This window comes from Pristis pectinata, chromosome 6 (assembly GCF_009764475.1).
Source record: "Pristis pectinata isolate sPriPec2 chromosome 6, sPriPec2.1.pri, whole genome shotgun sequence".
Taxonomy (NCBI): Eukaryota; Metazoa; Chordata; class Chondrichthyes; order Rhinopristiformes; family Pristidae; genus Pristis; species Pristis pectinata.
In genome coordinates, this window is record NC_067410.1 from 109,802,229 (window position 1) to 109,821,948 (window position 19,720).

Below are 19,720 nucleotides of genomic sequence, written 5' to 3' on the forward strand. Positions count from 1 at the left end.
AGTCACACAAGGAGATAATAGGTAGATGGCCAAAGGTTTGAGAGTCTGGTTTTAAGCTGCAATTGAGAGGAACAAGGAGGGAGATGGAGAAGTTTGGGGAGAAACATTCTGACTATGGCAAAGAAATTAAATATTATCTTATTCATTCCCCAGGTTAAGGATTATTGAGCTGGGGGAGAAGAGAATTGAATGTTGAGAATTTTAAAATCAAGGTCCTGCTTTAACATTTCAAGGTGTTGTTTGACACTTAGCGTAGATCAGCAAGCACGGGGAGAGGTGGTAATGTGACAATGCAAATTAGGACCAGGTAGGAAAGCTTTATTAATCTTAAATGTACAAAAGGTAGAATAGTCAAGTGTATAGTTGAAAGGCGGCATTGAAAGATGAGGCAGCGAGAGGAGTTGTGGGGATTGGGTTCAATGGCATCCTCTACTGTGATATTCGATAATCTCACCCAGGTCTCTACAATTTGGCTTTGGCCACAAATTAGATTGAAAAAAAACAAAACTCCTTCACCTAGTGACACTCAGCTACCTGTGCAGAGCAATACTTATGCACAGATGCAGCCAGATGTGGCTGAGATTTTGACTTAATTCCAAGCAAATACTGTCAGGACTTGAGAACCTTCACCGTCTGCAGAATAATAAGCACTGAAAGAAATTCAGAAATTAGTTGAATCCACAAAATCTTCAGATATTTCAATAGCAAGTGGTTGAACTTGATGACAGGGTTGAAAATTCAAAAACTGCAGATGTTGGAAATCAGAAATAAAAAACAGAAAATGACGAAAATATTCAGCAGATCAGCCAGCATCTGTGCAGAGAGAACCAATTAAATTTTCAGACTAATGGCTTTTTATCAGAACAAAAAGTTAGAAAGTAAACATACAAAAGCTGCAGAGGTGCAGGTGTGGAGAAAAAGAATGATCTGCAATTAATACACCTTCACCACCCTCTCAGCCCGAATAACCACTTGTCACATCAGCCTCCTGGTTTCCACCTATCACAGAAATTCCCTGTTCTCTCCATGCTTCTCCTTCTCTGCAACTTGAAATATGCTTGTTTTCTAACTTTGCTCGTTCCAATGAAAGTATATTGATCCGAAACTAACTTATTTATCTCTCCACAGGTGGAACCTAATCTGCTGTTTTCCATATTTTCAATTTTGATTATTGACAGGGCCAGTCAACAGCCATTACGCTCCTAACAATATGCCTGACAAGGAAAGTATTCCATTTCTTTGTGGCAATATCTCTCATCCTGAGAAACATGAAGTGCATAGATCATTAATAAATTGCCCACTATGAGCATTTAATCTTACAGCACATTTATTTCACCCAGGAGGGGAATAGCTATTGACTCACTCCACCATTGTTCAAATGCATTATTTACTCCAATCTTTATTCAGTGGATGCTATTAATATTTCTAAATTTCCCATTTACATAATTAAAAGATTAATTTGACCCACTTGTCTGCACTGAGTAAGAATCCAATATCCTTTTGAAATACTCATGAATTTGCTTCTGCAACTTTCTTAAGGCAGTGCACCCCAATGGACAGAAGTGGATTCACTTGCTCCTAGCACCCCCTTCCTCCGTGTAACCTGACCATAGCGTTAGAAGGTAAAATGGCTACTTTTAGAGAGGCTGCACAAGATATTGATGAAGTAATTTTAATAAGTAATAGAGAGTTGCTTTTTAACTTAGCCAAAATGTGGCCAGCACTTTGTCTACACTGCTGGAGTGAATTGACGTAGCAGTGTCAACATAGGCTCACCTTATAAAATTTGAAACAGACCCAGGGAATTAAAAGAAGAATTTGATTGACACAAGTAGCTGAGTATTAGTAGAGTCCTATGCTAAGAACGATATACTGCCCATGCCAATCAGGTACTAAACTGCCTGAGAGCAAGAATATTTTCTTTTAAATAATTTAATTTGAGCCAGAGTTGCTATAATCAACTTTAGTACTACAAAACTTGAAAAATGCTGAGGGTGGTGGTGGTAAGGTGAGCCAACGAGCACTCATGCTCTTGATTACCATAAAATGATGATCAAGTAAGGATGATCCCATTATAGCACAATAGAACCAGACTTCTCCAATTCACTTTCCCTAACCCCAAACCGTCAAACAGATTATCAGCACTCAATACCTAGATTTACAACAGCAGCAACTGTGACATGGTAAAAGGCTGCTAGCAACAGTGCCACATACTTGACAGGAAATAAAATTAGATAATGATTTTAAAAGTTTTCCAAAGATTCATATTTTGAATGAAATGAACCTCATCGAAAAGAAAAATTCTTATTTGCACATAACCATGATGGAAACAGATTTATAAAGCCCTCCAACAAGCAAAGATTAGAAATGTTATGAAGTCACAATATGAAAAATTGTGAGCACAGTAAGGACCTGAGGAAAGATCTAATGGGGGTAGGGGGGGTTAAAAGTGATGCAAGATCTAGACAAAGGAAGATTGTTTCCACTCATTTGCATATACGAGAGGCAAAGTAAGGATTAATGCAAGAGCAGGAAGAATGGGAGATAAAGATGATTTTATTACAGTACTGGGGGTGGAGGGGGGGGGAGGAAAAGTGAGTGATGGAATAGAAAAGAAGGGAAAAGATACATATAATTTATAGACTTCATGATTTTGAATCATACATCTTGATAAAGGACTACAAGACCTTTCACCCAAGTTTTAAGCAACCTACTTGCAACCCAGGGTGCAAGCAACAACAGTATTTTTTTAAACAAAAGACATTAGTTAGTCTGATACTTGCTTCTCTCTCCCACCGAAGGCTTCTAATCAAAGTAATTTGAATTCCTCTGCTCCAGCCCTCTTTCCTTGGACACATGTGCCTATCTGGATACAGAGTACCCTTGGATTACCCAACCACTGGTGATGGTGGTGTCAGTGTGGTTGAACATGGTCTTGCCTTCACCCAGTTCATTACTTCAAGCAGAAATTGTGGCTGATCATTTTCTCAGCCCCACCTAAGCAGAGGTGGCTGAAGTCCTGGCAGTACACAGATTAACTCACCTGCAGCTTAGCACGGCATCAAGAATGAAATCCTAGTTCAAATAAGGATCAAGTGTCTTATTACAGAGTGATGTTCAGCCAATAAACTTTCAACCTACACAGCTCAAGAGGAGCCATTGCAACATTACGCTTGTGCATTATCCAATAAATTCCACTGACCTTCCAGAGTGCTGAATATTATTTCCTGCCATATTACTGATGATTCTTTTGAAAGTTATTCATGAATCTCTTTCCACCACCCCTTCTGGCAGTACATTCCAGACTGCAACAACTTTCAAAGAAAATAAATGCTTTTTTCCCCCCAAACAAGAGCTTTAAATCTGTGTCCCACTAGTTATCCAGCTTCCTCTCAATGAAAGCAATTAGCTCCAATTTATGCTTCTAAAAACATCCAACTTTGAACAAACACCTATCAAATCTTCTCCTCCAAGAACAATTTCTATTACTTTGACCTCTCTACTTAAGCTCCTCACTCCTGGCAACACACCCACGAATTTACACCCCATCCTCTACACCATTTAAACATCATCTTCCATTCAGTTTAATTTCTGATTAGACAGTCTAAGTTTTTAGCTTTCCTTAAGGCAGCTGCAAAATCATTCAGCCAAACACATTTACGCAACATCAATTTTAGTTTGTGGCAACCTGAAAACCCATTTCAAAATACTGAAAACCACAGTGGTAGAAACCAAAGCACCAGCACTTAGTAGTGGTGGAAAGAGAAAGCGATGTTCAGAAAGGGCTGTTTGAAGCAGTTCCATTTTACCTTCACAGCTTACAAATCTTACCGCTGTTGAGAAATTTTTTTAAAATACAGGCAAAAGCACTCAAGTAAATTTCACACACAAGTTTACATGATTCAAGTCAGCATTCTGGGAGCAGAGAAAGGATTGCATGAATGTCACACAATGATAACTGGGATCAATAATAAAAATGAGGCAGCTGCATAATTTCATTTTACTTTGTAGTTTCTCTATTTTATGACCGAATTGCATGAGGTTAGAATTATTTTAAGTTTAGAGTATTATCTATCGTAAGCTTAATTTTTATTGGATATGGTTCAAATCATTCTGTCCCATTTATACTGGGCATACACAACTGCTTTCAAACTAAGTTACCACACATCTCTGGCTATTGACCTTCAAGACTGGGTGAAAACAATCCCTGCTAATAAGTAGCTAATTATCCTGTTCACCTTATTTACAAGCCCACTGCCAGCCACCCAAACGATGGTGGTATGTGGTACTTTTATTCAACATGATCAGTTCTTGAGGAAATTCCCCATGGCTCAAGGCAACATCATCTCATTAACAGTACAATGCAAAAAGATCTTAAAGGTAAAATAGTTACTCAAAGGAAAAGTCTGTCTCAATGGCAGTAGTACTTACCCAATGTCATCCCTGTAGACTCTGGAGATGAGAACTTCTCCCTTGTGATTGTAAATGAATAAACCTCCAATCATGTTAGAATCTTGGTTAGTCCTCCCTTCCCATGTTGATTAAGGCCTAAAGCAAAATAAAGAAAATATCAATAATAAAGAAAATAAAGTTGTGATTAAAAGTTCATTCTATGTTCTACTTCTTTTTGTTCAAATATTATTCAAGGTTACCTCAGATCATGGTTACTCCTCTACTCTTGCACATTAACAATTCAACTAACCTCAAACTTCTTTCCTTTTTTCCGCACAAATATAAATTTTGCAGGCACAGAGGCCATTCAGCTGGGCAAAAGTTTAGTTTAAGTTATTTCCATTTCCCAGCAAGGTCACGTGGAATATTTAACACAGCATTAACATGCAAAGAGGCAAAAGGCTCCCACAGCCATATAATGGTAAAAGCTCTTAAGGGAAACATTCACCTATGAAAAACTCTTCATCGTACACAGGCCCCCATTTAGATCGGCTTTCTAAATATGCCAAACTTAACAATGCTGATAACATTTCAGGAGTATTCAATGACAAAGCAATTTGTAACTTTCTAAAAAGCAGTGAAAAGGTGCTAGGCAAATGCAAATCTTCTCTTTCTAAAATACAGGCTGCCCCTCCTTCCTGAACCCATACAGTGCTGAAATTAAATACATAGCGTTCTGATCCCATTATTCTTTCCCAGAACATTGCATCAATGATTCCCTTTCCCCTTAACCATATAGACCATCAAAATCCCCCCAACCACCACTCATCTCATCAAGCTATCTGTCACACTACAGGGCTAGGCACAGGATCCGTGATCACCCTGAGAACTAAAATCCAAAATGAAACATCTCAGCAGGAACCACCAGATCATGTTCTGACATCATTCACAATCCTATTCCTTAAAGATATCCAGTGTGTCAGGCTGGATGTTTTCAGACATAGTGCTCAGCTTGAGATCAGTACACCACATCAAGTAGCGGGATTAAATTTGCACAAAATAGGATTACAGTAGTTAGCAGGGCTAAAATATCCTTGATAAAAATGATCACATTAGCATACACATAAACAGATCCAGAGGCAAACTAAACTCGTTAAGTAACATCACAGATGTGGGCTTTTACCTTTCAGAAACTAAAAATATTTCACAAATACCCTATCATACACAGGCCAGATCAATGTTGCGCTTAGACTCCAAATGAACCATCTCTGCTCTCGCCACATCAGGTGAAGACAAATCACACGAACACTTAGCACTAGATGCCGCACTGGACTTTCATTTCAGCGTTTCAATGTACCATTTTCCCCAGAACGAGCTCTCGAAAAATACAGATGCACCATTTCAAAAGAGATGCTATTCCGTCCTCCTCACGTACCACCCGCGAACACCTGCAAACGAAGTCATCACCTATTTTAAACAGCCGAGAGTTGGAGGGGCGGTGGCCTCATTTGAATATAACGGAACTAGCGGTCGGATATCACAGCCATGTGCCGTCCTAACGTTACTCCAATGACCCTGCTTTGCAATGTGTTCGCTTCAACCTCATTGCGGCGTTCACTGTCTGCTATGTGGAATTATTTTTTTAAATGCAAAGCTCGGGCGTGGTCTGCGCCCGAAAAAAAACATTTCAATGGCAGCTCCGGGAAACCGAAGTCTGCAATGCGACAAAGCAGCCCTACCCCATTCAGCGGGAATCAGCAGGCAATCCAAACGCGGCAATACCAGATATTCGCAAGCACTCTGCGGGGGATAGATTCAAGCACCTTACCAACACGCGTCCGCGTAAAATCCTGCCTCACCCTCTCAAACGAGTATTTTTTTTAAGGAGACATAAGCGACTGGAAATACTGGGATCTGGAAGATACAAAATCTGCTGGAGGAACTTAGCGGGTCGGACAGTGGGTGGAGAGGAAATGAACCGTCGACGTTTTGGGTCGATACCCTGTACCAGGACGGATTTTTTTTTATTTTATTTCAGATACTGGCATGTTGTGGACACCAACACCGCCGCTGGTTAGGCTTCAGTACAAAATGGCTCTGCCCAATTATAGGTCAACGCAGGGATGATGCTTCCCCTAGCTGGGTTTTTTTGCAAAAAAGAAAAAGGGCCAGCCACGTCAGTACAGAGATGAGAAATTTCTGTAGCTGGGGGTGAATCTTTGGAATTCACTAGCCAAGAGGGCTGTGGAAGCTCAAACACTGAATGCAATGGTATTGGTTTATTATCGTCAATAATATCGTTTATTATTGGTTTATTATTAGTGAAAAACTTGTCTTGCATACCGATCGTACAGGTCAATTCATTACACAGTGCAGTTACACTGAGTTAGTACACAGTGCATTGAGGTAGTACAGGTAAAAACATAACAGTACAAAGTGTCACAGCTACAGAGAAAGTGCAGTGCAATAAGGTGCAAGGTCATAGTCCATCTCATTGTATAAGGGAACCCTTCAATACTCTTATCACAGTGGAGTAGAAGCTGTCCTTAAGTCTGGTGGTACGTGCCCTCAGGCTCCTGTATCTTCTACCTGATGGAAGAGGAGCGAAGAGAGAATGTCCCAAGTGGGTGGGGTCTTTGATTATGCTGGCTGCTTCGCCAAGATAGTATTGGAGATAGTGGTTATTGAGGTGATGGGAGTGTACATTCTTCCTGATCCATTGCACCCCATGTTCACAGAAGCTTGTTTCCCCACTTCCTGGGGCAGTTAACCATGCTACTAGGTGACTGAGACTAGCACTGGCCAGATACAGGATAGGATACAAGGGTCTTATAACCAGCAGAGAGGAAACCTCCAGCCCAGAATTCTGGGTTGCATTCTAATTTTTGATCCTCGGTGAAAACCCACTTTACAATACAACCCTGTTGGTCACAAGTGAAACTAAATTTATTGTTGGATAATCTAGCCAAGTCTTCTAAACCTCCCAAGCATCTATAAGCTCTTGTACATACAGGCTGTCCCTGAGTAATGAACAGGTTCTGTTTTTACAGATGTCCATAGGTTGATTTTGTCCACAAGTCAGAAAATACACAAAAATCATTCAATAGGGTAACCATACTTCCAGTGCTGTAATGAATGGCATTGCAAACACACAATACCGATAAGAACAATTACTAGAAGTGGAGAGGGGGAGGAAACGAGTTCTGCCATTTGTAGGAACGAGCATGTGCATGCATGTTGAACTTTTGAATTTAATAACATTATGGGAGTTTGTTCATATGTAGGGGTGTCCAGAAGTCAGGCATTCATAACTTGGGGACAGCCTACAAATCATTCCCTGCTCTACTTCAGCGATATCATACACAAAATTAAGTGAAGCCAGATGGATAATTCATCACTTAACAGTCTATTCAAATATCACATAAACTTCAAGTCCCAATTGTATCTCTTTGACACACCATCCAACTAAGTAGGTAAAAAATGATGACAAATCTGCACAGTTAGAATCAATGCCTCAAGCTTCAATTGTTCCTCATGGGAACACATAACATCACAAATATGGAATGGTTAAAAACCACAGAAAAATATGTAGTGGGTGTTGTCTCAATGATTAATCTACACAAATTCATCAGGCAAATCTCCCATTAGAAAAATATCGTAGGAACCCAACTTAATGAATCAATTTAAAACAATTGGCACAAAGTATTTTGAGGGTGGGGCACACAGTGTAAGGACTGGGATGAGAAAGGGAAAAGGGGAAGAAATAAAGATAATTTAGACCTCTGCAGAAAATCTTCTATGTTCTCATCTCTCAACCCTGCAGCCACTAAGAATATAGAACAGTACAGCACAGAACAAGCCCTTCAGCCCACAATGTTGTGCCGACATAGCTAATCCCTCCTACTGACAGAATGCCCATATCCCTCCCACTCATGTGCCCATCCAAGCCCCTCTTGAAAGCCCCCAGTGAATTTGCCTGCACCACCCTATCAGGCAATGCATTCCAGGCATTCACCACTCTGAGTAAAAGACTTACCCCCTCACGTCTCTTCTGAACCTACACCCTCTCACCTTAAATGCATGCCCTCTGGTATTGGATCGCTCAGTAATGGGAAGAAGATATTGCTTGTCCACCCTATCTATGCCCCTCATCATTTTATACACTTCCAAACGATCACCATTCAGCCTCTGCCACTCCAGAGAAAAAAGCCCAAGTTTGTCCAGCCTCTCCTGATAGCACATGCCATCTAATCCAAGCAGCATCCCAGTGAACCTCCTCTGCACCCTCTCTAAAGCCTCGACATCCTTCCTATAGTGAAGTGACCAAAATTGCATGCTATACTCTAAATGCGGCCTAACCAGAGCTCTATGGAGATGCATCATAACTTCTTGACTCCAATACTCAATACCTCAATGAATGCTGCTGTGTAAACTGTAAATGGGGACATTAATTATGGCAGTGTTGGGAGCAGTTTGAAGTAAAAGAAACTCTCACAAACAGCATATCATATAATTAATTTTTTTCCTATGAGTTATCCTCAAACAGTAACAAAACAGGAATAGTTATATTTCAGAATTACAATTATCATCACTGATTTAGATTACATGAAATTTGTTGTTTTTCAGCAGTACAGTGCAAAGATATAAAATTACTATAAATTACAAAAATAAATAAATAGTGCAAAATTGAAGGAAAAACGCTACCTTGTTAATGGGCTTTTATTTGGAAACAATTTGCAGTGCTTTGAATAAGTATCCTCAAACAAACCTCTTACAATGACAATGAAAGTTAGCCAAATAGCCTAAATGATTAGCGCAAAGACCTATCTGAGTTTAGGCGAGTTGATCTCCATCAAATGAGCACAGTACAAAGAATATCTTGCCAGATACAAAACTCTCACGGTGAACATCTTACCTCAATAACCAATAGCATATTCTCAGGAAAAGCCGGTGCCAGTTTCAAAAAAAATAAAAAAATAACGCAACAGTATCATCAGATTAGGAAACACAGGAAAAGCAACACCCAGATATTCCAGTCTTTTAAATACAGTGAATCAGCTGGATCTGCTGTGATGACCATTGGACACAAGATCCAAAGAGCAGTAGTGAAAGGAATCCCATCTGTGTTTGGTAATGTGCTGTTAAAAATAAATTGGTCAGGACCATGGGAGAACACTGTTCTTCAAATAATGCCACATTGTCTAACACTCAGGTCTCATCCAAAGGACAGTGACACTTACAATGCTGCATTCTCCTCTTTATGCATTGAAAAAGAAGCCCAAATTGTACCCTGATGTGGGACCTGTAACCTGGAAAAGCAGGACTCAGCAACTGCTCCTGATACAAGCTTTTAATTCTTGATATGGGATTCAGGAAGAACAGGGAAAGCATTAGAAAACTTGAAAAAATAACACTTATCTACAGTTGCAAATCCACCTGCTGCTGAAAAAGGATTTACAGAAATACCACGTTGTGTTAAAACTAAATATCAGCAAGTTGCAATCAGTTTTCTTCAGTACTTTGCTTTTTGGTTTTCCTGCTCATTCATGACTTTCTCTGTTCAATTATTCTTTGTCTGTCTGCTCTCCCCCACCCCTTCACCGTTTACTGTTTGACTTGAAGAAGTCTGATTAGCTATCTCTTAGACAAATACAGAATTCAACCCAAGAACAAGGTCGTCACAGAGTTATCTGAATCAAATAAGGCATGGACATGCCATTTTCCACTGATATCAAAATGCTGCAGAGCACTTTGGACAACGACATTTAACATAGTCCAATGCTCTTATCATCTCAAACTGTTCTCCAAACAAGTGCAGACAACGGTATTGACAGATCACTGTGTCTTACCCCAGTATTATGCAGTTTATGAAATACTGTCCCAACAGAGGGAACGAGGGAGAGGCAAGATGTTTCTGTTTACTGCAATCTTCATTACCCAAGAAAAACTTCAGTTTTTCCCCACTTTAGGGTTTAAAAAAATTATTTATTTTGAGGTTGAAATGGTCAAACAAATAAAAGTTGATCAAAGCTGTAAATTTACTATGCTGAATTTCTTGTGATCAAAGTCACATACTGATAAAGACAAATTTCCCATGAGATACCAAAACAGAATTGAGCAATTCATCCAGGAATGAAAGTTATACAAAATTTCTTAGCACTTCCAAAAAGTACAACAAGCCAAACACAGAAAATATCTATTGTCCTTTTATCAACTGAATTTGAACTAAACAACAGAGCCATTATCCAAAGCCTCAGAGCAAACATCAGTTCATGACTGCAAGATTACATATCAGTAACTACAATGTACAATCTTCTTCACTAGATATTAATCAGTTCCCATTTAAAAGCAACTATAACACAAAACAGTTCACCATATTTCACAGGAGTACTAACAAAAATTAACACTGAGCACACTTCAGCAACTTAGATGATGAGAAATTTGACTGAAAAGTATCAAAGAAAGTCTTGAAAAGGGAAGAACCATATAGATCACAAGACAAAGGAGAAGTAGGCCATTCGGCCCATCAAGTCTGCTCCGCTACCTCATCACAAGCTGAACTATTCTCCCATCTAGCCTCAATTCCCGGCCTTTTCCCCATATCCCTCAATACCCTGACTAATTAGATACCTATCAATCTCCTCCTTAAACACCCCCAATGATCGGGCCTTGGGTAAGAGGTTGAAATCATGCTCTAGAAATGTTTGCTGCTCCATGAGGGTATGATATCACTTCCCTTTAGGAAGGTAGCTGTCAAATCCATTTGGATTATTTCTCATCCTCAAGCTTGCTCATTTGGTCTTTGGGCCAGATCGTACAGACAAAGCCTGCAGTTTCCTGGTCTGGCTTGCTGGCCTACGGCATTCAAGGTTCCAGTAGCAGAGCCTTGAGCATCAGAAACTAAAATATAGAAGAGTTGAAGTGTAGAGAGGGACTTTGAAGGCGATGGCAATAGATGACAAGAGGCACCATAAATGGAACATTTAAGTTTGGGATGAAGAAAAGGCCAGGATTGGAGAAACAGAGGTGGGTTATACAGTTGGGGGGTGGGGAGGGGATGATAACACAGAAATACAGGGATGTGACGTGCACAGATTTGAAAACAAGCATGAACATTTTAAAATTGTAGCATTGCTTAATCAAACAGCAAATGTTGCACAACAAGTGCAGACTGTAACAGGACAAGTGCAGACTGTAACAGAGTTTGAATGATCTAATTTATTAAGGAAATGAAGGAGACACAGGAGACAGCAGATGCAGAATCTGGAGCAACAAACGATGTGCTGGAGGGACTTAGAGGGTCGAGCAGCATCTGTGGGAGAAAAGAATTTGTCAACATTTCAGGTCAAAACCCTGCATCAGGACAGAGTGGAGAGGCAAGGTGGCCAGTATGAAGAGAAGGGGAATGGTGAGGTGATTGGTGGACTGAGGATGGGAGTAGGAGAATGAAGGAAGTCAAGAATACTGGGGTATTGTGATGTGCAGAGATAACCAAGTATTTCAGGAGAAAATTTGAGTTGAAAAGTTGCACAGCTACTAGAAAAACTACCTCTCAGCTCCAGTGAGGTGGCTTCAATTCTGTCCTCCCATGCTGTGTGGAGTTTGTAATTTCTCTGTCACTACGTGGACTTTCCCCAAGTGCTCTGGTTTGGTTCCACATCCCAAAGACATGTAGGCTGGCAGGTTAATTGGCCACTGTAAAATGCCTCTGTGTGTAGGTGAGTGGGACTATCTGTAGGGGTTGATGAGAATGTGAGCAGAATAGACTACAGGAAAAAATCAATGGGGAAAAAGGAATATTGTGAGCCAGCACAGATTTGCTGGGCTTCCTTCTAAGATGCAAGGAAATGTGAAATATGAAAATCAACTGAGGCAGGGTTGAAATCAATTGATATAATAAAAGTGAAAATAGATGATCTTATTGATGGCTGGGAAATGTATTCTAAAGTTCACCATGGAATTAATGTGACACCAAGATGGAAAATAGTGAAGTTCAAGTTAGTTGTCAAGGAGTGGGACAGAGCCAGAGGCTGGAGAATATAACTGTTGGATTTCCATGGCTTTGGATTTCACAGAATTTAGCTGGAGGAAACGTTTGTTCATTCAGTAACTGGGTAGCAGATAAGCATTTTGAGATTTAGAGATGGTAGAGAGATAAAAAGATAGGTGGAAATCGACACTGTTTTAGAATAATGTCGCCAAGGAAAAGCATGTGGATGAAAAAAAATATGCAGGGTTATTTTATGCCACTAATCAATTCACCTTTTACATGAAGATTTGAGGACACAGCCACACTGAATGAAAATGCAATAGGCTTTGTTTAGACCATATAATCCTGTACCCTGGTTTCTATTGCAAACTAATTTAAAATGCAGAGGTCAAATCTCCCTCAAGGCTAAACCAAGGTTTAAGATATACTGGGCAACTGGAAAGCCATATGAAACCAAAGCAGTAATGGTTCTTAAAACAGTTTCAGATTACTGGAAGCATTGCAACAGCATTGAGCAGAGTCAAAAAAACACTCAGTATCCCTTTTTCACCAAAAGCAGATTCAATGACCATAAGCCTGGTTATCATTAAATTGGCTGAGTTTGTACATTGTCCCCACCACGGGGAGTGTTCCCCCAGGACTTCCAGTTTTCCTCCTATGTCCTAAAGACATGCTAGTTGGTAGGTTAATTGCTTACTGTACACTGCCCATGATGTAGATGGGTGGCAGAAAAATCAGTATGGAATTGATGGCATGTTTGACGGAAATAAGTGGAGGGAAAAATGGGATTGCTCCGAGAGCTGGCATAGACTCGACGACCAGAATGACTTCTTACGCCATAAGGAGACGAAGTTGAGATGAAGAAGCTGTTTAGCTACTGAGGGATACTGTAGCATTAAAGGTAATGCACCAAACAAATTAAAACTGGATCAATGCAGTTGCCATCATTCAATTACAAATACACATAAATTTCAATCAATTACTCTCGCCTTAAGCAGCCAACATAATCAAAGACCTCACCCACCACAGACATTCTCTGTTCTCCACGCCACGCCCGCACCACCCACCCACCCCCAATCGGAGAGGAGATATAAAAGCTTGAAAGCACGTACCACCAGGCTCAAGGACAGCTTCTCTTGAGCTGTTACAAGACTATTGAACAGTCCCCTAGTACGATTAGATGGACTCTTGACCTAACAGTCCACCGCATCATGGCCTTGCACTTTATTGTCTGCCTCCACTGCGCTTCCTCTGAATCCGTGACACTATATTCTGCATTCTGTTATTGCTTTTCCCTTGTACTAACTCAATGTACTGATGTGATGAAATGATCTGCATGGATGGCATGCAAAACAAGGTTTTTCACTGTACCTCAGTACATGTGACAATAATAATAAGCCAAACCAAACAGATGCACAAAATGCAGCCTACTAAGTATGATGACAAAGGTTAAATACTAAAATACAGTACTACTGTGTCAAATGTAGACCATCTATCTGGATTCTGTCCTGATAAGTAATGGAAATGAAATGATACAAGTACCGAAGTAAGCCATTACATCATATGCCCACCCCAAAGCATATTCTGCTATTCAATGCGAATGGCTGATCCATGACCCAATTCTCCATGTCCACATATTGCTTAAATATTCTCACTAAAAACAGCAATTACAGATTAAAATTAATAATTTAGCATAAATTAGTTACTACTTGCAGAAAGATTTTCAAATTTCTACCATCCTCTGAAGGTAAAAGTGTTTCCTAATTTCACCCAAATGCCTGGCTGTAATATTTGGACCCTACCTCCTACTTCTACTCTACCTAATCAGAAGTGTTTTGCACTAACTCACCATTTCCTCTTAGTTGTTTTTGTAAACTTTGACTAAATCACCCACTAAAATAAATTCTAAAGATATACAGCGCTAGTTTGTAGGACCCCTTCTTCTAACTTAATACTTGAACACTTAATATTAGGTGTATTTCACTGTTCAAGTGACATGCTAGATGTTCTAACACTGCCAATGGATAAACTGACACTGGGTGTAGATTACAATTGCGACAGTAAAAATACATTATAGCTAGCATCCACAAGTCTCTGGGATTGAGAAGTTCAAATATTCAATTCCCCATTCACAATTAGTGGCAGCCATCACTCAGAGAATAGCATTCTCTCCAGAGTTGGAGAGTTGTTGGTTCAAGTTCCACACCACAGACTGAAGCACACACAAACAAAAATCAGGTTAACATTCTAACTCCAGCCAATTTACACTCACATAGAGCCAGATGCTATAAACAGCTATAAGGCAGCCACCTAGAAAATTTAGTTTGTTATGTCTAGTGGTATTTAGATGAGAATACCACCCAGTTAAGCAGAACTATAAACAGCTATAAGGCAGCCACCTAGAAAATTTAGTTTGTTATGTCTAGTGGTATTTAGATGAGAATACCACCCAGTTAAGCAGAACTACCATACCCTTCATCAAAAGGTGTCAACTGACCTTGGCATTCAATGGCGTTAGCGGGAGGAGGAAATGAGTGGATGACTTAGCGTCTCATTTCAAAAGAAGCTTTTCTGGCATTGTCGCACCCTCTCAGTGCGGGAATGAGGATTAGTACGAAGGACCAGCTAGGCGAGTGATGGACGTGCTGCCTGTACCGATGGGGTGCCACAAGAGTCATACAGCACAGAAACAGGCCCTTCGGCCCAGCTGATCTCTGGCGATGAAGATTCGCATTTAAACTGGTTCCATTTGCCTGCGTTTGGCTCACATCCCTCTAAATCCTTCCTATCCATGTACCTGTCCAAATCCTTTTAAGTGTTAATATATCTGGCACTTCCTCTAGCAGCTAATTCAATATATTGATCACGTTCCCTGGGTGAAAAAGTTGCCCTTCAGTTTCCTATTAAATCTCTCCCCTCTCACCCTAAATCTATAGTGGAGACACAGGAGATTGGAGATGCTGGAATCTGGAGAGACACACACAAAGAGCTGGAGGAACTCAGCAGGTCAGGCAGCATCTATGGAGGGAAATGGGCAGTGGACATTCCGGGTTGAGAACCTTTAACTGGAATGAATGCCAGTTCAGATGATAGGTCTCAACATGAAACATCAGCTGTCCATTTCCCTCCATAGATGCTGCCTGACCCGCTGAGTTCCTCTGATGTGTTGCCCTATGCCCTCTAGTTCCTGCTTCCCCAACCCTGGGAAAAAGACTGTGTGCCTTCACCCTATCTACGCCCCTCATGGTGTTATACACCTCTAATAAGATCACCCCTCATTCCCCCTACGCTCCAATGAAAGAAGTCCTAGCCTGCCCAACATAGAAACGCAGAAAACCTACAGCACAATTCAGGCCCTTCAGCTATGCCGAACATGTCCCTACCTTAGAGATTACTAGGCTTACCCACAGCCCTCTATTTTTCTCAGCTCCATGTACCTATCTAACAGTCTCTTGAAAGACCCTATCGTATCCGCCTCCACCACCGTTGCCTGGCAGCCCATTCCCCGCACTCACCACTCTCTGAGTAAAAAACTTACCCCTGACATCTCCTCTGTACCTACTCCCCAGCACCTTAAACCTGTGTCCTCTTGTGGCAACCATTTCAGCCCGGGGGAAGAAACTCTCCCTATAACAGTCCCTCGAGGTCTAACATACTTGTAGACCTTTTCTACATTCTTTTCAACTGAATGACACCTTTCCTACAGCGGGGCGACCAAAACCGAGCACAATACTCCCAAGGGTAGCCTCACCACTGGGGACAGGCTCCCCAAGGAGAACGGGCACATCCCAAACTGGCAGGGGCCGGGCCCTGGAGCCTCCTCACCACCACCCCCGGGGTCTGAAAGGAAGGGTGGGGCTGGCAGCGGCCCGCCGGGGGGGGTGGGTGGGGGGTGTTGGTGCCCCTCTGCCCCCCTCCATCCCCGGGACCACCCTCCACAAAATGTCCGCCGCCGCCCTTCCCCGGGCAGGAGCGCGACTCCGCACCCCTCTCCAGCCGCTAACGCGTCCCGGGCGGAAAAGAGGAGGGGGTGTGTGTGTGGGGGGAGTCTCCGACAGCCCGGATTGGCAGGGGCCGCCACCGGAGCGCCCGGCCCCCCCCCGCCTCTCACCTGCCGGTGATTCCGGCCGCTCCTCACAAAATGTCCGCCGCCGCCCTCCTGCCCGGGCTCAGCTGTCGCACAGGTCACATGACACACCCACGCACCGGCTGCGGCTGACGTCAAGACGCCGGAGCGGCGGTGGTCATGTGACCTCTCCCCTCTGTCAATCACTTTGCATTCTCCTGGGCACTTTGAGTGCTGGCATGAACTTGTCATAAATCTGAAATAAAACGGATTATTCTTCAGTTGTTATTCCGTCTCTGTCCATGATTTTACACATTGCTTAGAATGCAGACTTATTTATGAATGCCCAGTGCAAAACCCTTCATGATTTCTCAAAATCATTCAAGTTTATTGTCATGGGCGCACATACCCAGGGTATAAATGCCACTAACTTTAGCTTTTGGCAGCAGCAGCACAGTACGTTACAACCATGAGGAACATAAACTTAAATTGTCTTTCTCATGCTCTGGACAGATTTTCTTTTTTTGAGTTATTATTCTCATTATAGCAATCCCCACTCATTAAGGACGTTGTATACCTTTGTGAAGTAGTCATTGGAGCGTAGGAGAATGAAGGGGGATCTTATAGAGGTGTATAAAATTATGAGGGGCATAGATAATGCGCACAGTCTTTTTCCCAGGGTTGGGGAATCAAGAACTAGGTTTAAGGTGAGAGGGGAGAGATTTAATAGGAACCTGAGGGGGGGCAACTTTTTCACCCAGAGGGTGGTGGGTTTATGGAACGAGCTGCCAGAGGAAGTGGTTGAGGCAGGTACATTAACAACATTTAAAAGATACTTGGACAGGTACGTGGATAGGAAAGGTTTAGAGGGATATGGGCCAAATATGGGCAAATGGGACAGGCATAGATGGGAATCTTGGTTGGCATGGACCATTAGGCCAAAGGGCCAATTTCTGTATTGTATAACTCTATGACTCTGTCTACATCGAGATCATTCCTTGATGGCAAAGAGCTGTCTCTTCAAAGTTGCTTTGCGTCAATGGTGATAAACATCTACTGTACTCATTGAACTGTCCATTCTTGAGTGAATTGCCAGCAAATCCAGTGCTATGAAGACAAAAATTAGCCAGGTTAATACGTTGACACATGCAAAGTAAAATAATTCATTGTTTTAAGTATTTTGACCCATCTCTGTGAAATAAGGTGCAATAGTACTGCATCTGTTAGGGAGAAGCAGCCATAGTTTGAGAGTATAATGTGTAACCTATAGTGGCCATTAATATAAACGAGAACCAGTCTTCAATCTAGGACAAGAATAGCTGCATGAATTAACATGATAAATCTGCAAATATTTTACAATGGTAAAAATATGCTGTTTTTTGGGTGTCTGAACTCCCAACAAACATGTTTGAATCAAAAACCAAACTGCTGGAAGAACTCAGCTGGTCAAGCAGCACCTATGGAGGCAAAGGGATGGGCCACGTTTCGGGCTGAGACTCATGACTGTGAATGTAAATAGCCAGTACGTAAAAGTGAGAGGGAGGGATGAGACAGGGGGAGGTGATAGGAAAGGTAAGGGAGAAGAAACCCAGGTGGAGAGGTATGGGGGTGAGGGGTAGACAGAACCCCGGGGGGGGGGGGGGTGGCGAAAGAGGGGAAAGGTGAACACGAGGACAGAGACCCAGGGAGGATTGGTGCAAGTGGGAAAGGAACACAGGGGCAGTGGGTTACCTGAAACTGGAAAATTCAATGATCATACCATTAGGTTGTAGGCTACCTAAGTGAAATATCCGGGACTAGCTTAGATGGGAATCTTGGTTGGCGTGGATCAGTTGGCTTGTGTCGGCTACACCATGGCAGTGGAGAAGGCTGAGGACCGACAGATTGTTGTGGGAATGGAAAGCAGAGCTGAAATGACATGCAGCTGGAAGTTCAAGGTCGGCTGTTGTGGACAGAATGCAGGGGCTCTGAAAAATAATGGCCTAGTCTACGCTTGGTCTCACCAATGTAGAAGAGGCCACACTGCAAGCACCAAATGCAACGGACCAGGTGGTTGGAGGTGCTCATGAATCTCTGCCTCACCTGGAAGGGCTGTTTAGGTCCTTGGATGGTGGTGAGAGAGGAGGTGCATGGGGCAAGTGTTGCACCTCCTATGGTTACAGGGGAAAGTGCCAGGGGACAGAGAGGGATGTGTGGGGAGAGAAGGGGTGTAAGATAATAGGCTAGATGTGGAGCCTCGAAGGGTGAAAGGTAAGGACCAAGGGACCTCTGGGGACAGAGTGTGAGAGCAGAATTGGGGGAAATGGAGGAAATTTGTGTGAGGAAGTGGCTGCACAAGTCAATAGGGTGGTAAAGAAGGAGTATGGGATGCTTGGCTTTATAAGTTGAGGCATTGAGTTCAAGAGTCAGGAAGTTATGTTGCAGTTTTATAAAACTCTAGTTAGGCTGCATCAGGAGTATTGCATTCAATTCTGGTCGCCCCATTACAGGAAGGATGTGGAGGCTTTAGAGAGGGTGCAGAAGAGTTTTACTAGGATGCTGCCTGGATTAGAGGGCGTGTGCTATAAGGAGATATTGGACAAACTTTGGTGGGTGGGGTCTTTGATTATGTTGCCTACTTTAATGAGGCAGCGAGAAGTGTAGACAGAGTCCAGGGAGGGGAGGCTGGTTTCTGTGATGTGCTGAGTTGTGCTGACATCTCTTTGCAGTTTCTTGCGGTCACGGGCAGAGCGGTTGCCATATCAAAGATGCCTTCTATGGTGCATCTTTAAAAATTGGTGAGCATCATAGGGACATGCCAAATGTCTTTAGCCTCCTGAGGAAGTAGAGGCGCTGGTGAGCTTTCTTGGCCATGGCATCTACATGGATGGACCAGGACAGGCTATTGGTGATGTTCACTTGAAGCTCTCAACCCTCTCGACCTCAGCACCATTGATGTAGACAGGAGCACATGCACTGCCCCCCTTTCCTGAAGTCAATGACCAGCTCTTTTGCTTTGCTGACATTGAGGGAAAGGTTGTTGTCATGACACCATGTGACTGGGCTCTCTATCTCCTTCCTGTATGTAAATAACTGATCATCGTTATTTGAGATTCAGCCCACTATGGTGGTGGTGTACCACTATGGGGAGTGGTGAGAAAGGAGTCCTAGGTGACTGGTGTGGACTGAGGAGGGGTGTAAGATGACAGGTGGGTTGGGCCAGAGAGGGGAGTGGGGGTATGTACATAAGACTTTACAATGCTGTTTATAGAAGCTTGCTAAGTGCAATTCAG

The 19,720-nt window shown here is 42.2% G+C and overlaps 1 protein-coding gene across 5 annotated transcripts in view; it reads right to left on the bottom strand.

Annotated features, from left to right (window-relative positions):
• LOC127571326 (AP-2 complex subunit mu) overlaps positions 1-16,649 on the bottom strand; it is a 49,456-nt gene extending 32,807 nt beyond the window's left edge. The window contains exons 1-2 of one of the 5 annotated variants that reach the window (XM_052017606.1): positions 16,494-16,649; positions 4,432-4,548 (exon numbers count right to left, since the gene is read on the bottom strand). In XM_052017606.1, the coding sequence (XP_051873566.1) occupies positions 4,432-4,505 (74 nt within the window). In that variant the 5' untranslated portion in view covers positions 4,506-4,548; positions 16,494-16,649. Of the gene's footprint in view, positions 1-4,431; positions 4,549-5,575; positions 5,704-5,749; positions 6,018-6,220; positions 6,432-16,493 lie in introns of those variants that run through there. The other 4 variants (XM_052017607.1, XM_052017609.1, XM_052017605.1 and 1 more) reach the window with 4 other exon arrangements.
• Between the last annotated feature and the right edge of the window lie 3,071 nt (positions 16,650-19,720).